A 22082-nucleotide genomic window follows, 5' to 3' on the forward strand; every position below is an offset into this window, starting at 1 on the left:
GTGTGTTCCTAGCACATGTTTACAGTGCCACAATTAGGTAAAAGATCATACTTTTTTTGTTTTTATTCTTTTGGAAGAATAATTGGTGACATTTCATTTTAAACCTACCCTTTCAAATATATTATATCCCAACATGGGGACAATGCCATGGCATTGTTCTGATAGATTGGCAAACCCTGCCAACAACATTGCGTATAAATACAGGTCATCTGAGTTCAATGACCTGTTAAAATCTCTACGGGATTGGTGGGTCCCCTGCGGGACGGTTGAGCTAATGTAGGCTAATGTGATTAGCATGAGGTTGTAAGTAATAAGAAAATTTCCCAGGACATAGATATATCTGATATTTGCAGAAATCTTAAATTCGTGTTAATCTAACTGCACTGTCCAAAATCTACAGTAGATATTACAGTGGAAGAATACCATGCTATTGTTTGAGGAGAGTGCACAGTTATGAACTTGAAAATGTATTAATAAACCATTTAGGCACATTTAGGCAGTCTTGATATAACATTTCAAATAGAAATGTGATGGTTCATTGGATCAGTCTAAAACTTTGCACATTCACTGCTGACATCTAGTGGCCAAAATCTAAATTGCTCCTGGTCTGGAATAATATATTATGGCCTTTCTCTTGCATTTCAAAGATGATGGTACAATTATTTATTTTTTTAAACACATTTTTTTTCCTTTGTATTATCTTTTACCAGATCTAATGTGTTATATTCTCCTACATTAATTCAACATTTATACAAACATCAAAGTGTTTCCTTTCACATGGTATCAAGAAAATGCATATCCTTGCTTCAGATCCTGAGCTACAGGCAGTTAGATTTGGGTATGTCATTTTAGGCGAGAATTGAAAAAAAGGGGCGGATCCTTAAAAGGACACTGATCCCCCCCTCCCACCGAGGGTAGTATACAATATTATGCATTGCTTAGAAAATATCAGCAGAGGGGGTCAGAGTTGAACAGCTTAATGGCCTGTATTTATATGCACTGTTGTTGGCAGAGTGTGCTAATCTATCTGAACAATGCCATGGCTTCAAGCCAATCTATCTTTATGTGTGTGTGTGTGTGCGTGTGCGTGCGTGTGTGTGCGTGTGTGTGCGTGTGCGTGTGTGTGCGTGCGTGTGCATGTGCGTGTGTGAATAAAGCATCTGCTTCAAATCTCCTCCCAGATTCTGAATCTCTAAAACAGATTGGGAGATGTTCCCGGTGCTTCTCAGTCCATCTGGTGTCTTTGTGTCCGTCTGCACAGGAGAACCGACAGACACTTTGTCCTCATCTATTAATGTTCCTATACTAGAGCCAGGTTGTCACCATAATGTCACCATTTCACATCAGTTTGATGCTCTACTTTAAGTGAATGAAAGATATGCTACACGTGCAATGTACAGTACCAGTCAAAAGTTTGGACACACCTACTCATTCAAGAGTGTTTCTCAATTGGTTCTATTTTCTAAATTGTAGAATAATAGTGAAGACATCAAAACTGGAATCATGCATTAACCAAAAATGTGTTTAACAAATCAAAATATATTTTATATTTCAGATTCTTCAAAGTAGCACACTCTTAGGTGTTATTGTCATAATATGGACTTTTACCAAATAGGGCTATGTTCTGTATACCACCTCTATCTTGTCACAACACAGCTGATTGGCTCAAAAGCATTAAGATGGAAGTAAATTCCACAAATTAACTTTTGACATGGAACACCTGTTAATTGAAATGCATTCCAGGTGACTACCTCATGAAGCTGGTTGAGAGAATGCCAAGAGTGTACAAAGCTGTCATCAAGGCAAAGGGTGGCTACTTTGAAGAATCTCAAGTATTAAATGTATTTTGATTTATTTGTTTAACACTTTTTTGGTGTGTGTGTTATTTCAGATTTTTGATGTTATTATTATTCTACACTGTAGAAAATAGTAAAAATAAAGAAAAACCCTTGAATGAGTAGGTGTGTACAAACTTTGAATGGTACTGTGTATGTCTTTGTCTTTGTATCTCTCTCTCTCTCTCTCTCTCTCTCTCTCTCTCTCTCTCTGCTGTGTGTGTGTGTGTGTGTGTGTGTGTGTGTGTGTGTGTGTGTGTGTGTGTGTGTGTGTGTGTGTGTGTGTGTGTGTGTGTGTGTGTGTGTGTGTGTGTGTGTGTGTGTGCCTGTGTGTGTGTGTGAAGTATAAAGGGAAGCAGTACTCCGCTGATGTGCTGACTCATCTTTGACCTTCTCCCCCAAATATAACTAAAACCTCCCCTCTCCCCTTAACCCACATCACACTGTCAATATATGATCTTAGGGAAGGGGAAGGAAGTGTGTGTGTGTGGGGGCTAAATCAGCCTAATCCTCGGCTTCTTTGTGTGTGTGTGAGGGCAGGCGTGCACATACGTGTGAGTTTTTGGAGTGGAGGGGAATGGGGGAAGTCTATGCATTTTTAATGAGAGTAAGGCTAGTGGGCCTGTACCCATTAACACCTTAGACAGAGACACCACTATTAGCGAGAGAAAAGGAGAGAGGGGTAGAGATGGGGGGTGGAGGGAGGGGGATAAAGAGATGGGGAGATTTATGGAGAGTGAATAACACACAAGGTTTGAAAGGGGGACAGAATGATGGAGAGAGGGGCATAAAGTGGAATTGGGAGAAGAGGATGACAAGAGGGGTAATGGAGAGGTGGGTGGAGGAAGGGTCAAGGGAGGATAGAAATCAAATCAAATCAAATCAAATTTTATTTGTCACATACACATGGTTAGCAGATGTTAATGCGAGTGTAGCGAAATGCTTGTGCTTCTAGTTCCGACAATGCAGTAATAACCAACAAGTAATCTAACTAACAATTCCAAAACTACTGTCTTGTACACAGTGTAAGGGGATAAAGAATATGTACATAAGGATATATGAATGAGTGATGGTACAGAGCAGCATAGGCAAGATACAGTAGATGGTATCGAGTACAGTATATACATATGAGATGAGTATGTAAACAAAGTGGCATAGTTAAAGTGGCTAGTGAGTGATACATGTATTACATAAGGATACAGTCGATGATATAGAGTACAGTATATACATATGCATATGAGATGAATAATGTAGGGTAAGTAACATTATATAAGGTAGCATTGTTTAAAGTGGCTAGTGATATATTTACATCATTTCCCATCAATTCCCATTATTAAAGTGGCTGGAGTTGCGTCAGTGTCAGTGTGTTGGCAGCAGCCACTCAATGTTAGTGGTGGCTGTTTAACAGTCTGATGGCCTTGAGATAGAAGCTGTTTTTCAGTCTCTCGGTCCCAGCTTTGATGCACCTGTACTGACCTCGCCTTCTGGATGATAGCGGGGTGAACAGGCAGTGGCTCGGGTGGTTGATGTCCTTGATGATCTTTATGGCCTTCCTGTGACATCGGGTGGTGTAGGTGTCCTGGAGGGCAGGTAGTTTGCCCCCGGTGATGCGTTGTGCAGACCTCACCACCCTCTGGAGAGCCTTACGGTTGAGGGCGGAGCAGTTGCCGTACCAGGCGGTGATACAGCCCACCAGGATGCTCTCGATTGTGCATCTGTCGAAGTTTGTGAGTGCTTTTGGTGACAAGCCAAATTTCTTCAGCCTCCTGAGGTTGAAGAGGCGCTGCTGCGCCTTCTTCACAATGCTGTCTGTGTGAGTGGACCAATTCAGTTTGTTTGTGATGTGTATGCCGAGGAACTTAAAACTTGCTACCCTCTCCACTACTGTTCCATCAATGTGGATAGGGGGGTGTTCCCTCTGCTGTTTCCTGAAGTCCACAATCATCTCCTTAGTTTTGTTGACGTTGAGTGTGAGGTTATAGAGAGAGTGGTTGTGAGGAGTGTAGGTGATGGAGCAAGCAGTGGAGACAGAGAGAGAGGGGTAGGGGGGGGGGGGTTGATTGTTCTTCCGGTGCTTTGGTGTTGAGAAACTCTGGAATACTCTTGTATTGGACAAAGCTGGCAGCTGTCACTTACTCAAACTGACAGACAGACAGGGTGGAGTAAATGTCAAGAAACAAATATCATCCACTCAACAGAGTACCACACACACACACACACACACACCACAAAATATGAGGAGTGCATAGCACTGGGATTGAACATGTGATACTTGGAGCCAGAGCATGCACATCCGTCGTTCTTTTCCACAACGCCCTAGCAAAACCCAAGCCTACTTGATGGTAATAGCCCTCATAATTTCCTCTAGTGGCCTGTTTTGAAGTCATCTCCCAATGTCCTTCTTACCTGGACGGACGTCGGATTTCGCGATTTTTAGCAACCTGGCTGGACAGGGACCAAAGGAGACCACCAACACACACACACACGCTGACAATGTATTGCTTTGTTTTACAGAGACAAGAGAGGACCGCACCAAGAGACTGTTCAGACACTACACTGTGGGTTCTTATGACAACGTCACCTCATACAGGTAAGACGCATGCACACACACATACTTACACACACACACACACACACACACACACACACACACATACTTACACACACACATACATACACACACATACTTACACACACATACTTACACACACACACTCACACACACACACACACACACACACAGACACATACATACTTACACACACATACATGCACACACATACTTACACACACATACTTACACACACACACACATACATACACACACATACTTACACACACATACTTACACACACACACACATACATACACACACATACTTACACACACAAATACATACATACATACACACACATACTTACACACACACATACATACATACATACATACATACATACATACATACATACATACATACATACATACATACATACATACATACATACATACATACACACATACACACACATACTTACACACACACATACATACATACACACACATACTTACATACACACACATACATACATACATACATACATACATACACACACATACTTACATACACACACATACTTACACACACACATACATACGTACACACACACATACACACACATACTTACACATACTTACACATCATGGGACTACGCAGCTGTCATACCTCTCAGGAAGGAGACGCGTTCTGTCTCCTAGAAAGGAATGTACTTTGTTTGGAAAAGTGCAAATCAATCCCAGAACAACAGCAAAATACCTTGTGAAGATGCTGGAAGAAACAGGTACAAAAGTATATATATCCACATTATAACGAGTCCTATATCGACATAACCTGAAAGGCCGCTCAGCGAGGAAGAAGCCACTGCTCCAAAAACTGCCATAAAAGAGCCAGACTACGGTTTGCAACTGCACATGGGGACAAAGATCATACTTTTTGGAGAAATGTCCTCTGGTCTGATGAAACAAAAATAGAACTGTTTAGCCATAATGACCATCGTTATGTTTGGAGGAAACAGGGGGAGGCTTGCAAGCCGAAAAACACCATCCAAACCGTGAAGCATGAGGGTGGCAGCATCATGTTGTGGGGATGCTTTACTGCCGGAGGGACTGGTGCACTTCACAAAACAGATGGCATCATAAGGGAGGAAAAGTATGTGGATATATTGAAGCAACATCTCATCAGTCAGGAAGTTAAAGCTTGGTCGCATATAGGTCTTCCAAATGGACAATGACCCCAAGCATACTTCCAAAGTTGCGGCAAAATGGCTTAAGGACAACAAAGGCAAGGTATTGGAGTGGCCATCACAAAGCCCTGACCTCAATCCTATAGAAAATTTGTGGGCAGAACTGAAAAAGCGTGTGCGAGCAACGAGGCCTACAAATCTGACTCAGTTACACCAGCTCTGTCAGGAGGAATGGGCCAAAATTCAACCAATTTATTGTGGGAAGCTTGTGGAAGGCTACACCGAAACGTTTGACCCAAGTTAAACAATTTAAAGGCAATGCTACCAAATACTAATTGAGTGTATGTAATCTTCTGACCCACTGGGAGTGTGCTGAAAGAAATAAAAGCTGAAATAAATGATTCTCTCTAGTATTATTCTGACGTTTCACATTCTTAAAATAAAGTGGTGATCCTAACTGACCTAAAACAGGGAATTTTTACAAGGATTAAATGTCAGGAATTGTGAAAATCTGAGTTAAATGTATTTGGCTGAGGTGTATGTAAACTTCCGACTTCAACTGTATTTGGCCCTGTATTTTGGCACTGTGCTATCCAGCATTTTGGATTTGAGAAAGTTGCAGATGCACAAAGACCATGCCCTAGAACATGCTAACCTCTCACCATTATCAATAACAGGGAAGGTTAGCATGTTGTGGGGGTATGATATACAGTATACTCTTCTGTAACGATTCAGTCATGATTAGCCATAATCATGATAGCATCCACATTAATGAAGAAGTGGACAGAAACATATTATATTGTAATTTACAATAAACGTTTCTCCAAAATGACACAATACATAATTTACCATTGATTTCTATTGGGCACAACATAATCCGAAACACAACCAAAACAAAATACAAATGCATCCAATTAGTTTGTAGTCACCCGCTTGATGTAGTCATTGCATGCTAGGAATATTGGATCAAATACTAAACGGTTTACTAAATGTAATACACTATAAGTGAATTTGTACATATATTTATGACTCCTTCAAATGGGGGGGGGGGGGTGGGGGGGGGGGGGGGTACTAAAAACATAGTGCTTTAATTTCTGAACAGTAAAACAGATATGTATGAAAATACCCTCAAATAATTGGTGACATTCTGTACTGTCACCTCATATAAAACACTTGATCTCATATCCAAAATGCTAGAGTATAGAGCCAAATGAAAGGTTTTTGCTTCACTGTCCAAATAAATACTTAGGGGAGCGTAAATGAGAGTTATGTGATGCTGTTGCTGTCTAGTGGTGGGACAGGGTCAGTGCATTCTGCTTGCGTTATACAAAACTAAGCTCCCATTACCAAAACATGTGTGTGTTTGTGCACGTGTTTGAGTTTGTCTCTCCCTCTCTTCCTTGTCCGTCTCTCTCTGAAATGTATTTTATAGGACGTCTGTAATAAAGGAGCGTATGAGTGCTAGTTCTCGTGTAAATCATATGTGCAGGCTGAGAGAGAGGACAGTAGAAGAGGAGCTGCTATAGGACTGTGTCATGATGTAAATTCACTGTAAATATCAGAGTCAGCTTGTCAGGAGAGAGGCGCTTGGTATCAGAGCATTGCTGGGGAGAGAGAGAGAGCAGTTCTCCACCGCTTTAACAATGGGTACATAGTGAGTCATGAAGATTATGTGAGAGCTACAGCAGCTGAATAGGAGAGAATGTCAAAGCTCTTGCATGGAAGTCTATGGAATGGAGTTGTATGTGAATGGAAGTCTGTGGAATGGAGTTGTTTGTGAATGGAAGTCTATGGAATGGAGTTGTATGTGAATGGAAGTCTATGGAATGGAGTTGTATGTGAATGGAAGTCTATGGAATGGAGTTGTATGTGAATGGAAGTCTATGGAATGGAGTTGTATGTGAATGGAAGTCTGTGGAATGGAGTTGTATGTGAATGGAAGTCTGTGGAATGGAGTTGTATGTCAATGGAAGTCTATGGAATGGAGTTGTATGTGAATGGAAGTCTGTGGAATGGAGTTGTATGTGAATGGAAGTCTATGGAATGGAGTTGTATGTGAATGGAAGTCTATGGAATGGAGTTGTATGTGAATGGAAGTCTGTGGAATGGAATTGTATGTGAATGGAAGTCTGTGGAATGGAGTTGTATGTGAATGGAATGTGGAATGGAATTGTATGTGAATGGAAGTCTGTGGAATGGAGTTGTATGTGAATGGAAGTCTGTGGAATGGAATTGTATGTGAATGGAAGTCTGTGGAATGGAGTTGTATGTGAATGGAAGTCTATGGAATGAAATTGTATGTGAATGGAAGTCTGTGGAATGGAGTTGTATGTGAATGGAAGTCTATGGAATGAAATTGTATGTGAATGGAAGTCTGTGGAATGGAGTTGTCTGTGGAATGGAGTTGTATGTGAATGGAAGTCTATGGAATTAAATTGTATGTGAATGGAAGTCTATGGAATGGAGTTGTATGTGAATGGAAGTCTGGAATGGAGTTGTATGTGAATGGAAGTCTATGGAATGGAGTTGTATGTGAATGGAAGTCTATGGAATGGAGTTGTATGTGAATGGAAGTCTGGAATGGAGTTGTATGTGAATGGAAGTCTGGAATGGAGTTGTATGTGAATGGAAGTCTGTGGAATGGAGTTGTATGTGAATGGAAGTCTATGGAATGGAGTTGTATGTGAATGGAAGTCTGTGGAATGGAGTTGTATGTGAATGGAAGTCTATGGAATGGAGTTGTATGTGAATGGAAGTCTGGAATAGAGTTGTATGTGAATGGAAGTCTGTGGAATGGAGTTGTATGTGAATGGAAGTCTATGGAATGGAGTTGTATGTGAATGGAAGTCTGGAATGGAGTTGTATGTGAATGGAAGTCTATGGAATGGAGTTGTATGTCAATGGAAGTCTTTGGAATGAAATTGTATGTGAATGGAAGTCTGTGGAATGGAGTTGTATGTGAATGGAAGTCTGGAATGGAGTTGTATGTGAATGGAAGTCTGTGGAATGGAGTTGTATGTGAATGGAAGTCTGGAATGGAGTTGTATGTGAATGGAAGTCTGTGGAATGGAGTTTTATGTGAATGGAAGTCTATGGAATGGAGTTGTATGTCAATGGAAGTCTTTGGAATGAAATTGTATGTGAATGGAAGTCTGTGGAATGGAGTTGTATGTGAATGGAAGTCTATGGAATGGAGTTGTATGTGAATGGAAGTCTATGGAATGGAATTGTATGTGAATGGAAGTCTATGGAATGGAGTTGTATGTGAATGGAAGTCTATGGAATGGAGTTGTATGTGAATGGAAGTCTATGGAATGGAGTTGTATGTGAATGGAAGTCTGTGGAATGGAGTTGTATGTGAATGGAAGTCTGGAATGGAATTGTATGTGAATGGAAGTCTGTGGAATGGAGTTGTATGTGAATGGAAGTCTATGGAATGAAATTGTATGTGAATGGAAGTCTGTGGAATGGAGTTGTATGTGAATGGAAGTCTATGGAATGAAATTGTATGTGAATGGAAGTCTGTGGAATGGAGTTGTCTGTGGAATGGAGTTGTATGTGAATGGAAGTCTATGGAATTAAATTGTATGTGAATGGAAGTCTATGGAATGGAGTTGTATGTGAATGGAAGTCTGGAATGGAGTTGTATGTGAATGGAAGTCTATGGAATGGAGTTGTATGTGAATGGAAGTCTATGGAATGGAGTTGTATGTGAATGGAAGTCTATGGAATGGAGTTGTATGTGAATGGAAGTCTGGAATGGAGTTGTATGTGAATGGAAGTCTGGAATGGAGTTGTATGTGAATGGAAGTCTATGGAATGGAGTTGTATGTGAATGGAAGTCTGGAATGGAGTTGTATGTGAATGGAAGTCTGTGGAATGGAGTTGTATGTAAATGGAAGTCTATGGAATGGAGTTGTATGTGAATGGAAGTCTGTGGAATGGAGTTGTATGTGAATGGAAGTCTGGAATGGAGTTGTATGTGAATGGAAGTCTGTGGAATGGAGTTTTATGTGAATGGAAGTCTATGGAATGGAGTTGTATGTGAATGGAAGTCTGGAATGGAGTTGTATGTGAATGGAAGTCTGTGGAATGGAGTTGTATGTGAATGGAAGTCTATGGAATGGAGTTGTATGTGAATGGAAGTCTGGAATGGAGTTGTATGTGAATGGAAGTCTGTGGAATGGAGTTGTATGTGAATGGAAGTCTATGGAATGGAGTTGTATGTGAATGGAAGTCTATGGAATGGAGTTGTATGTGAATGGAAGTCTGTGGAATGGAGTTGTATGTGAATGGAAGTCTGTGGAATGGAGTTGTATGTGAATGGAAGTCTGGAATGGAGTTGTATGTGAATGGAAGTCTGGAATGGAGTTGTATGTGAATGGAAGTCTGTGGAATGGAGTTGTCTGTGGAATGGAGTTGTATGTGAATGGAAGTCTGTGGAATGGAGTTGTATGTGAATGGAAGTCTGTGGAATGGAGTTGTATGTGAATGGAAGTCTGTGGAATGGAGTTGTATGTGAATGGAAGTCTATAGAATGTAGTTGTATGTCAATGGAAGTCTGGAATGGAGTTGTACGTGAATGGAAGTCTGTGGAATGGAGTTGTATGTGAATGTAAGTCTGTGGAATGGAGTTGTATGTGAATGGAAGTCTATAGAATGTAGTTGTATGTCAATGGAAGTCTGGAATGGAGTTGTATGTGAATGGAAGTCTGTGGAATGGAGTTGTATGTGAATGGAAGTCTTTGGAATGAAATTGTATGTGAATGGAAGTCTGTGGAATGGAGGTGTATGTGAATGGAAGTCTGGAATGGAGTTGTATGTGAATGGAAGTCTGTGGAATGGAGTTGTATGTGAATGGAAGTCTGTGGAATGGAGTTGTATGTGAATGGAAGTCTGGAATGGAGTTGTATGTGAATGGAAGTCTGTGGAATGGAGTTGTATGTGAATGGAAGTCTATGGAATGGAGTTGTATGTCAATGGAAGTCTTTGGAATGAAATTGTATGTGAATGGAAGTCTGTGGAATGGAGTTGTATGTGAATGGAAGTCTATGGAATGGAGTTGTATGTGAATGGAAGTCTATGGAATGGAATTGTATGTGAATGGAAGTCTATGGAATGGAGTTGTATGTCAATGGAAGTCTTTGGAATGAAATTGTATGTGAATGGAAGTCTGTGGAATGGAGTTGTATGTGAATGGAAGTCTATGGAATGGAGTTGTATGTGAATGGAAGTCTATGGAATGGAATTGTATGTGAATGGAAGTCTATGGAATGGAGTTGTATGTGAATGGAAGTCTATGGAATGGAGTTGTATGTGAATGGAAGTCTATGGAATGGAGTTGTATGTGAATGGAAGTCTGTGGAATGGAGTTGTATGTGAATGGAAGTCTGGAATGGAATTGTATGTGAATGGAAGTCTGTGGAATGGAGTTGTATGTGAATGGAAGTCTATGGAATGAAATTGTATGTGAATGGAAGTCTGTGGAATGGAGTTGTATGTGAATGGAAGTCTATGGAATGAAATTGTATGTGAATGGAAGTCTGTGGAATGGAGTTGTCTGTGGAATGGAGTTGTATGTGAATGGAAGTCTATGGAATTAAATTGTATGTGAATGGAAGTCTATGGAATGGAGTTGTATGTGAATGGAAGTCTGGAATGGAGTTGTATGTGAATGGAAGTCTATGGAATGGAGTTGTATGTGAATGGAAGTCTATGGAATGGAGTTGTATGTGAATGGAAGTCTGGAATGGAGTTGTATGTGAATGGAAGTCTGGAATGGAGTTGTATGTGAATGGAAGTCTATGGAATGGAGTTGTATGTGAATGGAAGTCTGGAATGGAGTTGTATGTGAATGGAAGTCTGTGGAATGGAGTTGTATGTAAATGGAAGTCTATGGAATGGAGTTGTATGTGAATGGAAGTCTGTGGAATGGAGTTGTATGTGAATGGAAGTCTGGAATGGAGTTGTATGTGAATGGAAGTCTGTGGAATGGAGTTGTATGTGAATGGAAGTCTATGGAATGGAGTTGTATGTGAATGGAAGTCTGGAATGGAGTTGTATGTGAATGGAAGTCTGTGGAATGGAGTTGTATGTGAATGGAAGTCTATGGAATGGAGTTGTATGTGAATGGAAGTCTGGAATGGAGTTGTATGTGAATGGAAGTCTGTGGAATGGAGTTGTATGTGAATGGAAGTCTATGGAATGTAGTTGTATGTCAATGGAAGTCTGGAATGGAGTTGTATGTGAATGGAAGTCTGTGGAATGGAGTTGTATGTGAATGGAAGTCTGGAATGGAGTTGTATGTGAATGGAAGTCTGTGGAATGGAGTTGTATGTGAATGGAAGTCTATGGAATGGAGTTGTATGTGAATGGAAGTCTGGAATGGAGTTGTATGTGAATGGAAGTCTGTGGAATGGAGTTGTCTGTGGAATGGAGTTGTATGTGAATGGAAGTCTGTGGAATGGAGTTGTATGTGAATGGAAGTCTGTGGAATGGAGTTGTATGTGAATGGAAGTCTGTGGAATGGAGTTGTATGTGAATGGAAGTCTATAGAATGTAGTTGTATGTCAATGGAAGTCTGGAATGGAGTTGTATGTGAATGGAAGTCTGTGGAATGGAGTTGTATGTGAATGTAAGTCTGTGGAATGGAGTTGTATGTGAATGGAAGTCTATAGAATGTAGTTGTATGTCAATGGAAGTCTGGAATGGAGTTGTATGTGAATGGAAGTCTGTGGAATGGAGTTGTATGTGAATGGAAGTCTGTGGAATGGAGTTGTATGTGAATGGAAGTCTGTGGAATGGAGTTGTATGTGAATGGAAGTCTGTGGAGTGGAGTTGTATGTGAATGGAAGTCTATAGAATGTAGTTGTATGTCAATGGAAGTCTGGAATGGAGTTGTATGTGAATGGAAGTCTGTGGAATGGAGTTGTATGTGAATGGAAGTCTATGGAATGGAGTTGTATGTGAATGGAAGTCTGTGGAATGGAGTTGTATGTGAATGGAAGTCTATGGAATGGAGTTGTATGTGAATGGAAGTCTGGAATGGAGTTGTATGTGAATGGAAGTCTGTGGAATGGAGTTGTATGTGAATGGAAGTCTATGGAATGGAGTTGTATGTGAATGGAAGTCTGGAATGGAGTTGTATGTGAATGGAAGTCTATGGAATGGAGTTGTATGTCAATGGAAGTCTTTGGAATTAAATTGTATTTGAATGGAAGTCTGTGGAATGGAGTTGTATGTGAATGGAAGTCTGGAATGGAGTTGTATGTGAATGGAAGTCTGTGGAATGGAGTTGTATGTGAATGGAAGTCTGGAATGGAGTTGTATGTGAATGGAAGTCTGTGAAATGGAGTTGTATGTGAATGGAAGTCTATGGAATGGAGTTGTATGTCAATGGAAGTCTTTGGAATGAAATTGTATGTGAATGGAAGTCTGTGGAATGGAGTTGTATGTGAATGGAAGTCTATGGAATGGAGTTGTATGTGAATGGAAGTCTATGGAATGGAATTGTATGTGAATGGAAGTCTATGGAATGGAGTTGTATGTGAATGGAAGTCTATGGAATGGAGTTGTATGTAAATGGAAGTCTATGGAATGGAGTTGTATGTGAATGGAAGTCTGTGGAATGGAGTTGTATGTGAATGGAAGTCTGGAATGGAATTGTATGTGAATGGAAGTCTGTGGAATGGAGTTGTATGTGAATGGAAGTCTATGGAATGAAATTGTATGTGAATGGAAGTCTGTGGAATGGAGTTGTATGTGAATGGAAGTCTATGGAATGAAATTGTATGTGAATGGAAGTCTGTGGAATGGAGTTGTCTGTGGAATGGAGTTGTATGTGAATGGAAGTCTATGGAATTAAATTGTATGTGAATGGAAGTCTATGGAATGGAGTTGTATGTGAATGGAAGTCTATGGAATGGAGTTGTATGTGAATGGAAGTCTATGGAATGGAGTTGTATGTGAATGGAAGTCTATGGAATGGAGTTGTATGTGAATGGAAGTCTGGAATGGAGTTGTATGTGAATGGAAGTCTGGAATGGAGTTGTATGTGAATGGAAGTCTATGGAATGGAGTTGTATGTGAATGGAAGTCTGGAATGGAGTTGTATGTGAATGGAAGTCTGTGGAATGGAGTTGTATGTGAATGGAAGTCTATGGAATGGAGTTGTATGTGAATGGAAGTCTGTGGAATGGAGTTGTATGTGAATGGAAGTCTGGAATGGAGTTGTATGTGAATGGAAGTCTGTGGAATGGAGTTGTATGTGAATGGAAGTCTATGGAATGGAGTTGTATGTGAATGGAAGTCTGGAATGGAGTTGTATGTGAATGGAAGTCTGTGGAATGGAGTTGTATGTGAATGGAAGTCTATGGAATGGAGTTGTATGTGAATGGAAGTCTGGAATGGAGTTGTATGTGAATGGAAGTCTGTGGAATGGAGTTGTATGTGAATGGAAGTCTATGGAATGGAGTTGTATGTGAATGGAAGTCTATGGAATGGAGTTGTATGTGAATGGAAGTCTGTGGAATGGAGTTGTATGTGAATGGAAGTCTGTGGAATGGAGTTGTATGTGAATGGAAGTCTGGAATGGAGTTGTATGTGAATGGAAGTCTGGAATGGAGTTGTATGTGAATGGAAGTCTGTGGAATGGAGTTGTCTGTGGAATGGAGTTGTATGTGAATGGAAGTCTGTGGAATGGAGTTGTATGTGAATGGAAGTCTGTGGAATGGAGTTGTATGTGAATGGAAGTCTGTGGAATGGAGTTGTATGTGAATGGAAGTCTATAGAATGTAGTTGTATGTCAATGGAAGTCTGGAATGGAGTTGTATGTGAATGGAAGTCTGTGGAATGGAGTTGTATGTGAATGGAAGTCTGTGGAATGGAGTTGTATGTGAATGGAAGTCTATAGAATGTAGTTGTATGTGAATGGAAGTCTTTGGCATTCTGCTGTGAATTGCTACTTAGAGGGATTATGGAACATTATTCTTTGTAAGACTATACATACGTACATTGTGTGATATGATTCTGCTACAGTGTGTTTTTTTGCATATGAATATATGGAAGGTATTTTCAAAATGCCTGAGTTGAGCTGTATCTAAATGGGAGTTCATGAAATAGAATTGTGAATGCAACAGAGAGATTGAGAACATGGTTGGTTGAATGGAAACATAAAGCAAGGTATTCTGGCACTATGGAGGGGAAAAGGTTTAAGCTGGAGTTGGATATGCAGGATGTAGGCTGAGAGGGAGGAGAGGAAGAGATGTTGAACTATAGGCATATCTATACACCGTATATCTCTCTGTATTTAGCATGATACTGTATCTCTGCAACCTCTGCCCCCTGACACAGGAGTATTTCTCACGGGTCTCCAGGCCCTGTCAGCAGGGGCTCTATCTGCCCTGGGTAAGTTGCTGGGCAGCAGGCGTGGCAAACTGTTAACACAAGTTCAAACTCCAGATCTCCCATGCCAGTGTGTATGGTGTTGAGATGTCTAGTAACCAGAGAGACTTTCGCGACACTGACACCCTCACTCTTCTGCTTCACTAACTCTATGGGCTGTCTGGTGTCAGCCGTGGGATCTGACAGTCAGTCAGTCAGTCAACAGTATATGGGTGTTGCTGAGAATGGGACATGTTGCTACTTTTACTGTGTGGCTTCAGAGTGCTAGAATGTCGCTGGGAATACATGTGCTGTTGTTTTTGAGGATTGAATTGTCTGGTATGAACTGACATAATATTGTACTCACTCACTCACGCACACGCACACTCACACTCACACTCACACTCACACACACGCACACGCACGCACACGCACACACACACACACATACACACTCGCTCTTACCTACACTCACTCACTCACATAAACAAAAACGCACACTTGTGACGACTCTTATTAGTTGTGAGATCATTTAATGTTTCTCTGCAAGCAAGCACGCACTCCTCTTCTTCCTCTTTCTCCTCCTCCTCCGCTTCCTCTTCTCCTCCTGTTTCTCCTCCTCCTCCTCCTCCTCCTCCTCCTGAATGGGAGATGCTAAGTCCTCTGTTCTTATCTCCTATCCCTGGAATTTCAGTCATTAGGAGGGAACACACAGACAACACTGGTGATGAAAGACCCGCATTACACATAATTACATTGCATTTGCTAGTACTATCCTGTACATATACACACACACACACACACACACACACACACACATGCACACGCACACACATATACAAATACACACAATCTAGGTACTGTACAGCCCCAAGAGAACCTTGAGCTAGGCTTTTAAGTTGATTGGGTCATCAGAGAAGGAGGTTCGGGTGTGTTTGTTTGCAAAGCCATTGGGTTCCTCTCTCCCTACATCCCCCCCCACCCAGCTCTCTCTCTGCTCCCTATCCTCCCCCCTTCTCTCCTCTATCTAGCCCTCTCTTTCCTTACCTCTTTCTCTCTCATTGTCCCTCTCCTCCCATCCCTGTCCCCCTTTCTCTACCATCCCTAGCTCTCTCTCCCCTTTTCTTCATTCCCCCTTTGTCGCTTTGTCTCTTCTCTCTGTGAACTTGTTGCTGGACTCTTACTTGCTGTCCCTCTCCTCTCTACTCTCCAGTGATTACATCATAGAGGAGAAGAATGCTATGCTGCAGAAGAAAGAAAATGAAGGCTTCGGCTTCGTCCTGCGGGGAGCCAAAGGTAGAAAACACACACACACACACACACACCTAGGTGAATACCTTTGCTAATTAATCAAGTGTTTTAGTGATGGGCCATAAGACTGGAACAGACAACTTCTCTCTCTATACCTCCAGGACCAGCCTGGAGCTTCAAACACATATTTTCACAAAGCTTGACTTTATACCTTATTACTAAAGCAGGCTGTTTTGATCACTGTCACTGCTGCCTCCAAGGCCCTGCTAGCTACTTTCTTCATGTCATAGGCTGTCTGTGTGTGTGTCATTACAGGTCTGTGAGCACCTCTGCAGGTGTTCTGAGTGTGGGGTATGAGATGTGGTGGGTTGATGTGAGGAGTTCTAGACCTCTTTCACTGAGTCACACAGTATGACTTATTTACCTATGAACCAACACGACTGGCTTTGATCAATACCACATTGTCTCTCTCTGAGTGTGTGTATGTGTGTGTCTGTCTAGCCTTTGTGGTGGCGTCATCCTAAAATGAACTGTCCGTTGAATCCCCATCTACTCCTCACACATTGCATTCAGGGAGACAGAAATTACATGATTTCTCTCCAATTTGTATCTTTATTTCTTCTCGTTCATTGATTCCTTCACTGTCTTTATTTTGTTCTATTCTTCTCTTGTCTTTCTTTAATTCTTTCTTTCACACCTTACCTCCCTCTTCTTTATTCCTTTCTCAGCTTTACTATTAGTCCTTATCCTCTACTACTTCACACACACACTACTGCACGTTCCAGCGCCCCATGCGGGTTACTATAGCAACCCCTTGCGGGCACCAAACCCAGGAGTCAGAGTGTGTTTGCTGCTCCTCCATCTCTATATTTATATTTTTGTAATTTAGCAGACACTCTTATCCAGAGTGATGTACAGGAGCATTTAGGGTTAAGTGCCTTGCTCAAGGGCACATCGACTAATATTTCACCTAATTGGCTCAGGGTTTTGAACCAGCGAACTTTCCATTACTGTCCAAATGCTCTTAACTGCTCGGCTACCTACCTGGGCTACTACCTCTCTCTCCCCTCTCTCTCTGTCTCTACATCTCTTTCTTACGCTACTTTTTTTTTATCTTGCTCTCTTCCTTTCCCTACCTCTAAACACTAAAGCTATGAAGGCTGGAGAGAGAGGGAGAGACTAGTCTGTAGCTTTCCTCCTGATCAACAAACAGTTGACATGGAGTCTAATGTAGAGCCAATAGCTTTCTTTTCAATGTTTCAATTTGTCTACCTTTTTCTCCTCCTTTTCCAATTTCCATCAGTCAACTTTCCCCCACTCTAGATGTATCCCTCCCTCTCTCCTCTCTTCTGCTTGTCTTCTTCTTTCTCTCCCTCCATCATTGTCTTTCATAGTGGGGTCATGTTACACACACACACACACATATTGCAGGTGCCTCTGGGAGCTCTCCTTTTTAAGTGGTATAGTCAGACTCAATTGGATTAAATGAAGGGTGTGTGGAGTTCACGGTAGCTCTATCCTAAGGTGTGTGTGTGTGTAATCTGATTTTCAGTGTGAGAGTGATTAAAGTAATACGGTTGAGTAAAAGGATCTCTCCCTGCATGTCACACCACCTCACCGTTCTTACATAGTCCATCTGTAAATAGCCCACCCAATCTACCTACCTCATCCCCATATTGTTTTTATTTACTTTGCTACTCTTTTGTACACCAGTATCACTACTTTACACACCATCATCTGCTCATCATCATCTGCTCATCTATCACTCCAGTTAATCTGCTAGATTGTTATTACTTCGCTACTATGACCTATTTATTGCCTTACCTCCTAACGCCATTTGCACACACTGTATATAGACTTTCTTTTTTTTCCAATTGTGTTATTGACTGTACGCTTGTTTATTCCATTTGTAACTCTGTGTTGTTTCTGTCGCACTGCTTTGCTTTATCTTGGCCAGGTCGCAGTTGTAAATGAGAACTTGTTCTCAACTGACCTTCCTGGTTGAATAAAGGTGAAATAAATAATAATAAGCAATCTCACTCTATTATAAACCCACATTCACTTACAGGCTGCAGTGTGTATCTACTTCTATGTGTACCTCTATGAGCTTAAGGTGTGTTCTCTTTTCCATGGCAGATGTGCGTGGGTGATACTCTCACGATTCAGTGTACCTTACGGTGGATTCCAAAATTAATACTGTATGTGTATTTCTTGTGTTCAAACATCTATCCATGTTTGGATATTTGGTCATTCTCTCTGTGTATTCCCAGCTGAGACGCCTATTGAGGAGTTCACCCCAACACCTGCATTCCCTGCCCTCCAGTACCTGGAGTCTGTCGACGTGGAGGGAGTGGCCTGGAGGGCTGGGCTTAGGACAGGAGACTTCCTCATAGAGGTAACTACACCCCCTCTCCTCTTCTCCTGTCTCTTCTCCAACCCCATGGACTAGCCTCACTGCCTCTCAGGTCTCTGTCTGCTGACCTCCAGCCGTGTGTATATGTGTGTGTGGCATTCGTGCGTGTGTGTGTTCCAGGTGCACGGAGTGAACGTGGTGAAGGTGGGCCATAAGCAGGTGGTGTCTCTGATCAGACAGGGGGGCAACAGTCTGCTGATGAAGGTGGTCTCTGTCACACGCAAACCTGAGTCTGAGGAGGTGGTCCGCAAGAAAGGTGAGCAGCATGTCCCTCATCAAGTTGCTATGAGTCAGATATAATGAGTATCTACACTCCTGGGATCATATCATGTATATCTGGGCCTGTATCCACAAAGCGTCTCGGAGTAGGAGTGGTGATCTAGGATCAGTTTAGCCTTTTAGATCATAATTAATAAGATTAAATGGACAAATCCTAGATCTGCACTCCTACTCTGAGATGCTTTGTGTTGATACTCGCCCTGGTGTGCTGGAGTGGACAAGTTGAAAAATGGGACTTCCACTACTGCCTGTCCTTCATTGCAGATGTAATCTCCTCTCCTTCAGTTCAGTGTCACATTATTAGCTGGTCCATGTCATTGATCTCTAGCATATAGCCATTAGGTTCTTTAATACTAGGTTCTGTATTAGTAGGTTGTCATGGATATGGCAGTTGGCACTAGATGACCTGATATATTTGAGAAGGATCTGAATGTTCCTGTCATCAAGGTGATTTCACCACTTTGCCACACTGTAAATTCATGTGGTTTCCATGTCAACGGCATCTCATCTCATCCCTGTGCTAAACAGCTCCCACTCTCTCCTGCTACGAAGACCTCGGGAAAGTGTATGTGTGTGTGTCTCCTTGGGTGAGCGAGACAGACAGATACACGTGTCGGATCTTAATTTGATCACCCGGTTGCAGGATTTGAGGTTTTGAGGTTTTAGTTGGTTTACTATTTTTGTGAGAACTTTTGGTACTCACAAGTATAGGAAAAAGGGGTCCACACACACACACACAGAGAGAGAGCGAGAGAGAGAGAGAGAGAGAGAGAGAGAGAGAGAGAGAGAGAGAGAGAGAGAGGGAGAGAGAGAGTGAGAGAAAGTGAGAGACAGAAAGTGTGAGAGAGAGACAGAGAGAGGAAAGATATAACAGTCGATATGGAGGTCTCTGAGTAGTCAGTCTGTGATTGGAACTGAACATGACAGACATGTATTGTTGCTGGGATTGAAGTTGCGTGAATCCACCCAATAAGGACGATTTGCATATCCAGGATCAGTAAAAATACTTTAAAGTAAAGGGTATATGTACTTTACTTTACTATTTATATTTTTGCCATCTTTTATATTTACTCCACTACATTCCTGAAGAAAATAATGTACATTATACTGCATACATTTTCCCTGACACCCAAAAGTACTCGTTACATTTTGAATGTTTAGCGGGACAGGAAAATGGTCCAATTCACTCACTTAAAGAGAAAATTCCTGGTCTTCCCTACTGCATCTGACCTGGCAGACTCACTAAACACAAATTATTTGTATTGGAGTGTGCCCCTGGCTATCCGTAAATTTAAATATAAGGAATTTGAAATGATTTATACTTTTACTTTTGATACTTTAGTATATTTTAGCAATTATGTTTACATTTGATACTAAAGTATATTTAAAACCAAATGCTGTTTTACTTTTACTCAAGTAGGATTTACTGGGTGACTTTCACTTTTACTTGAGTCACTTTCTACTCAAGTATGATAATTGGGTACTTTTTCCACCACTGTCCAGGATGTTGTATTTTCCCAAGAAGTTATCATTTTTGACAATTAAAATGGAATATGTCTTATTTAAGTAATGCTTTGACAGTGGTTAATGACAGTGACAACAGTAATACACTTGATTACACTGAGATGACGGTGTATTTATCCACCTAATTTGAAGAAATGAGTTTGTTCTGAAGATCTACCGCTTGGTTATGATGAAGTCCCCACTTCCTCTAATTTCATTAGAGGACTCAGGTCAGGAGTGTACAGTGTGTGTTTGGGGCAGTATAGAGTGTGAGAGGGCGGAGACAGAAACGGATCAGAGAGGTGTGCTGAACGCGAAACAAGGGAGATCTCGGTTTGTTGTTTTGAAAGTCTCTAAAAATGTCTTCTAATGAAAAAGTTTAGGTACTAGTTACCTTTTGAATTTGGATCCCACGACCTGGTTAGCCTCAGTTGCTGGGACCGTTACATCTGTTCAGGGATCCTGCCAACCAAAAGTCTGACGAGCTGCTTGGCGTAGCAGCTAGCTTAGCTGCTAGCTTACTAGCTATCAAGATAGTAAAGTTTCCTTGACAGCTTGAACACAGCCCGTAAAGCGGATAACGCTTGTGCCGATCTTGTGACTGTCTAAATCCCTGCTGTTTGTTTCTGTTTCCATCTGCCCTGCGACCTGCCCTGTCTGGACCTGTGGGGCACCAATGCTAGTCTATGTTGCTACCATGAAATCCAAAGCCAATGGTGGGAGTAATGGAGAGGACAGTTTCTCTATCACAGGTGAAATATTTTTTAAATGAACAATAGGGGTTCTACAAGCAGTTGTTACAACAACAGGAAAATAGCTTCAAGATCTTTGTTGAAATACTGATTGACTCAACTAACAAACGAATGGACGATCTGACCAGAGGTCATGGACCTTAAGAACAGTTTTCAGTTGTCCCAGGAGAGGTGGATGTCCTGAAAGAAACTTGCAGAAAGATGACAACTAACTGTAAGTCTACGCAAGATGACATCAGCATAATGACTGGGAAAGTAAACTATCTAGAGGGACAATCCAGGAGGATTAACATTGTTGTGAATGGAAAACCAGTCTTCACATGAGAACTAGGCAGAGTCTGAGGAGAAAGTCAAAACAATGATCACTGAAAAGCTGATCATTGAAGATTGAGGTGGAGCACGCACACAGGTCTGGAAAACCTGTAACCTGCCCAGGTGATAGACAGAGGCTGATAGTTGTCAAGTTCCTGAGGTTTAAGGACCAGATGGCTGTTCTGGAGAGAGCCAAGAACATGAGAGGAACCAACATCTTCCTTAACGAAGACTACTTGGAAGCTGTGTGCCAGAGTAGGAAATAACTTATCCCAGCTATGAAAGCTGCCAGAAAGCGCGGGGACATTGCTTAAATCTGCTACGACAGGCTCATTGTCCACCCTCCCTCCCAAAATACTGAGTGGAGTGAGAGAGCCAAGTTTCCAGGTTAGAAGCTTCAGCCCCACATCACACACACCAACTGACACTCACAAGTGCCTGATTGACTGACTCTATTGGCCAAACCATGTTCTTGTCATTCTTTGTGTGTTTTCTTTCTTCATTTTACTTCTATCTCTGATATGCTACTCAGGAAAGGACTGAAAATAGCCCATATTAATTTATGTAGCCTTAGAAATAAGATTCATGAAATCAATATCTTGCTAACATCAGATAA

At 41.4% G+C, this 22082-nt stretch overlaps 1 protein-coding gene across 3 annotated transcripts in view; it reads left to right on the forward strand.

Moving 5' to 3' along the window:
- Positions 1 to 22082, forward strand: part of LOC110502025 (SH3 and multiple ankyrin repeat domains protein 3-like) — a 296396-nt gene that overhangs the window by 247159 nt on the left and 27155 nt on the right. For all 3 annotated transcript variants that reach the window (XM_036955942.1, XM_036955945.1, XM_036955949.1), the window contains 4 exons: positions 4350 to 4425; positions 16170 to 16252; positions 18478 to 18602; positions 18741 to 18876. In XM_036955942.1, coding sequence (XP_036811837.1) covers positions 4350 to 4425; positions 16170 to 16252; positions 18478 to 18602; positions 18741 to 18876 — 420 coding nt within the window. The remainder of the gene's footprint in view (positions 1 to 4349; positions 4426 to 16169; positions 16253 to 18477; positions 18603 to 18740; positions 18877 to 22082) is intronic.

The sequence above is a fragment of the Oncorhynchus mykiss genome, chromosome 2 (assembly GCF_013265735.2).
Source record: "Oncorhynchus mykiss isolate Arlee chromosome 2, USDA_OmykA_1.1, whole genome shotgun sequence".
In the NCBI taxonomy this organism is placed as follows: Eukaryota; Metazoa; Chordata; class Actinopteri; order Salmoniformes; family Salmonidae; genus Oncorhynchus; species Oncorhynchus mykiss.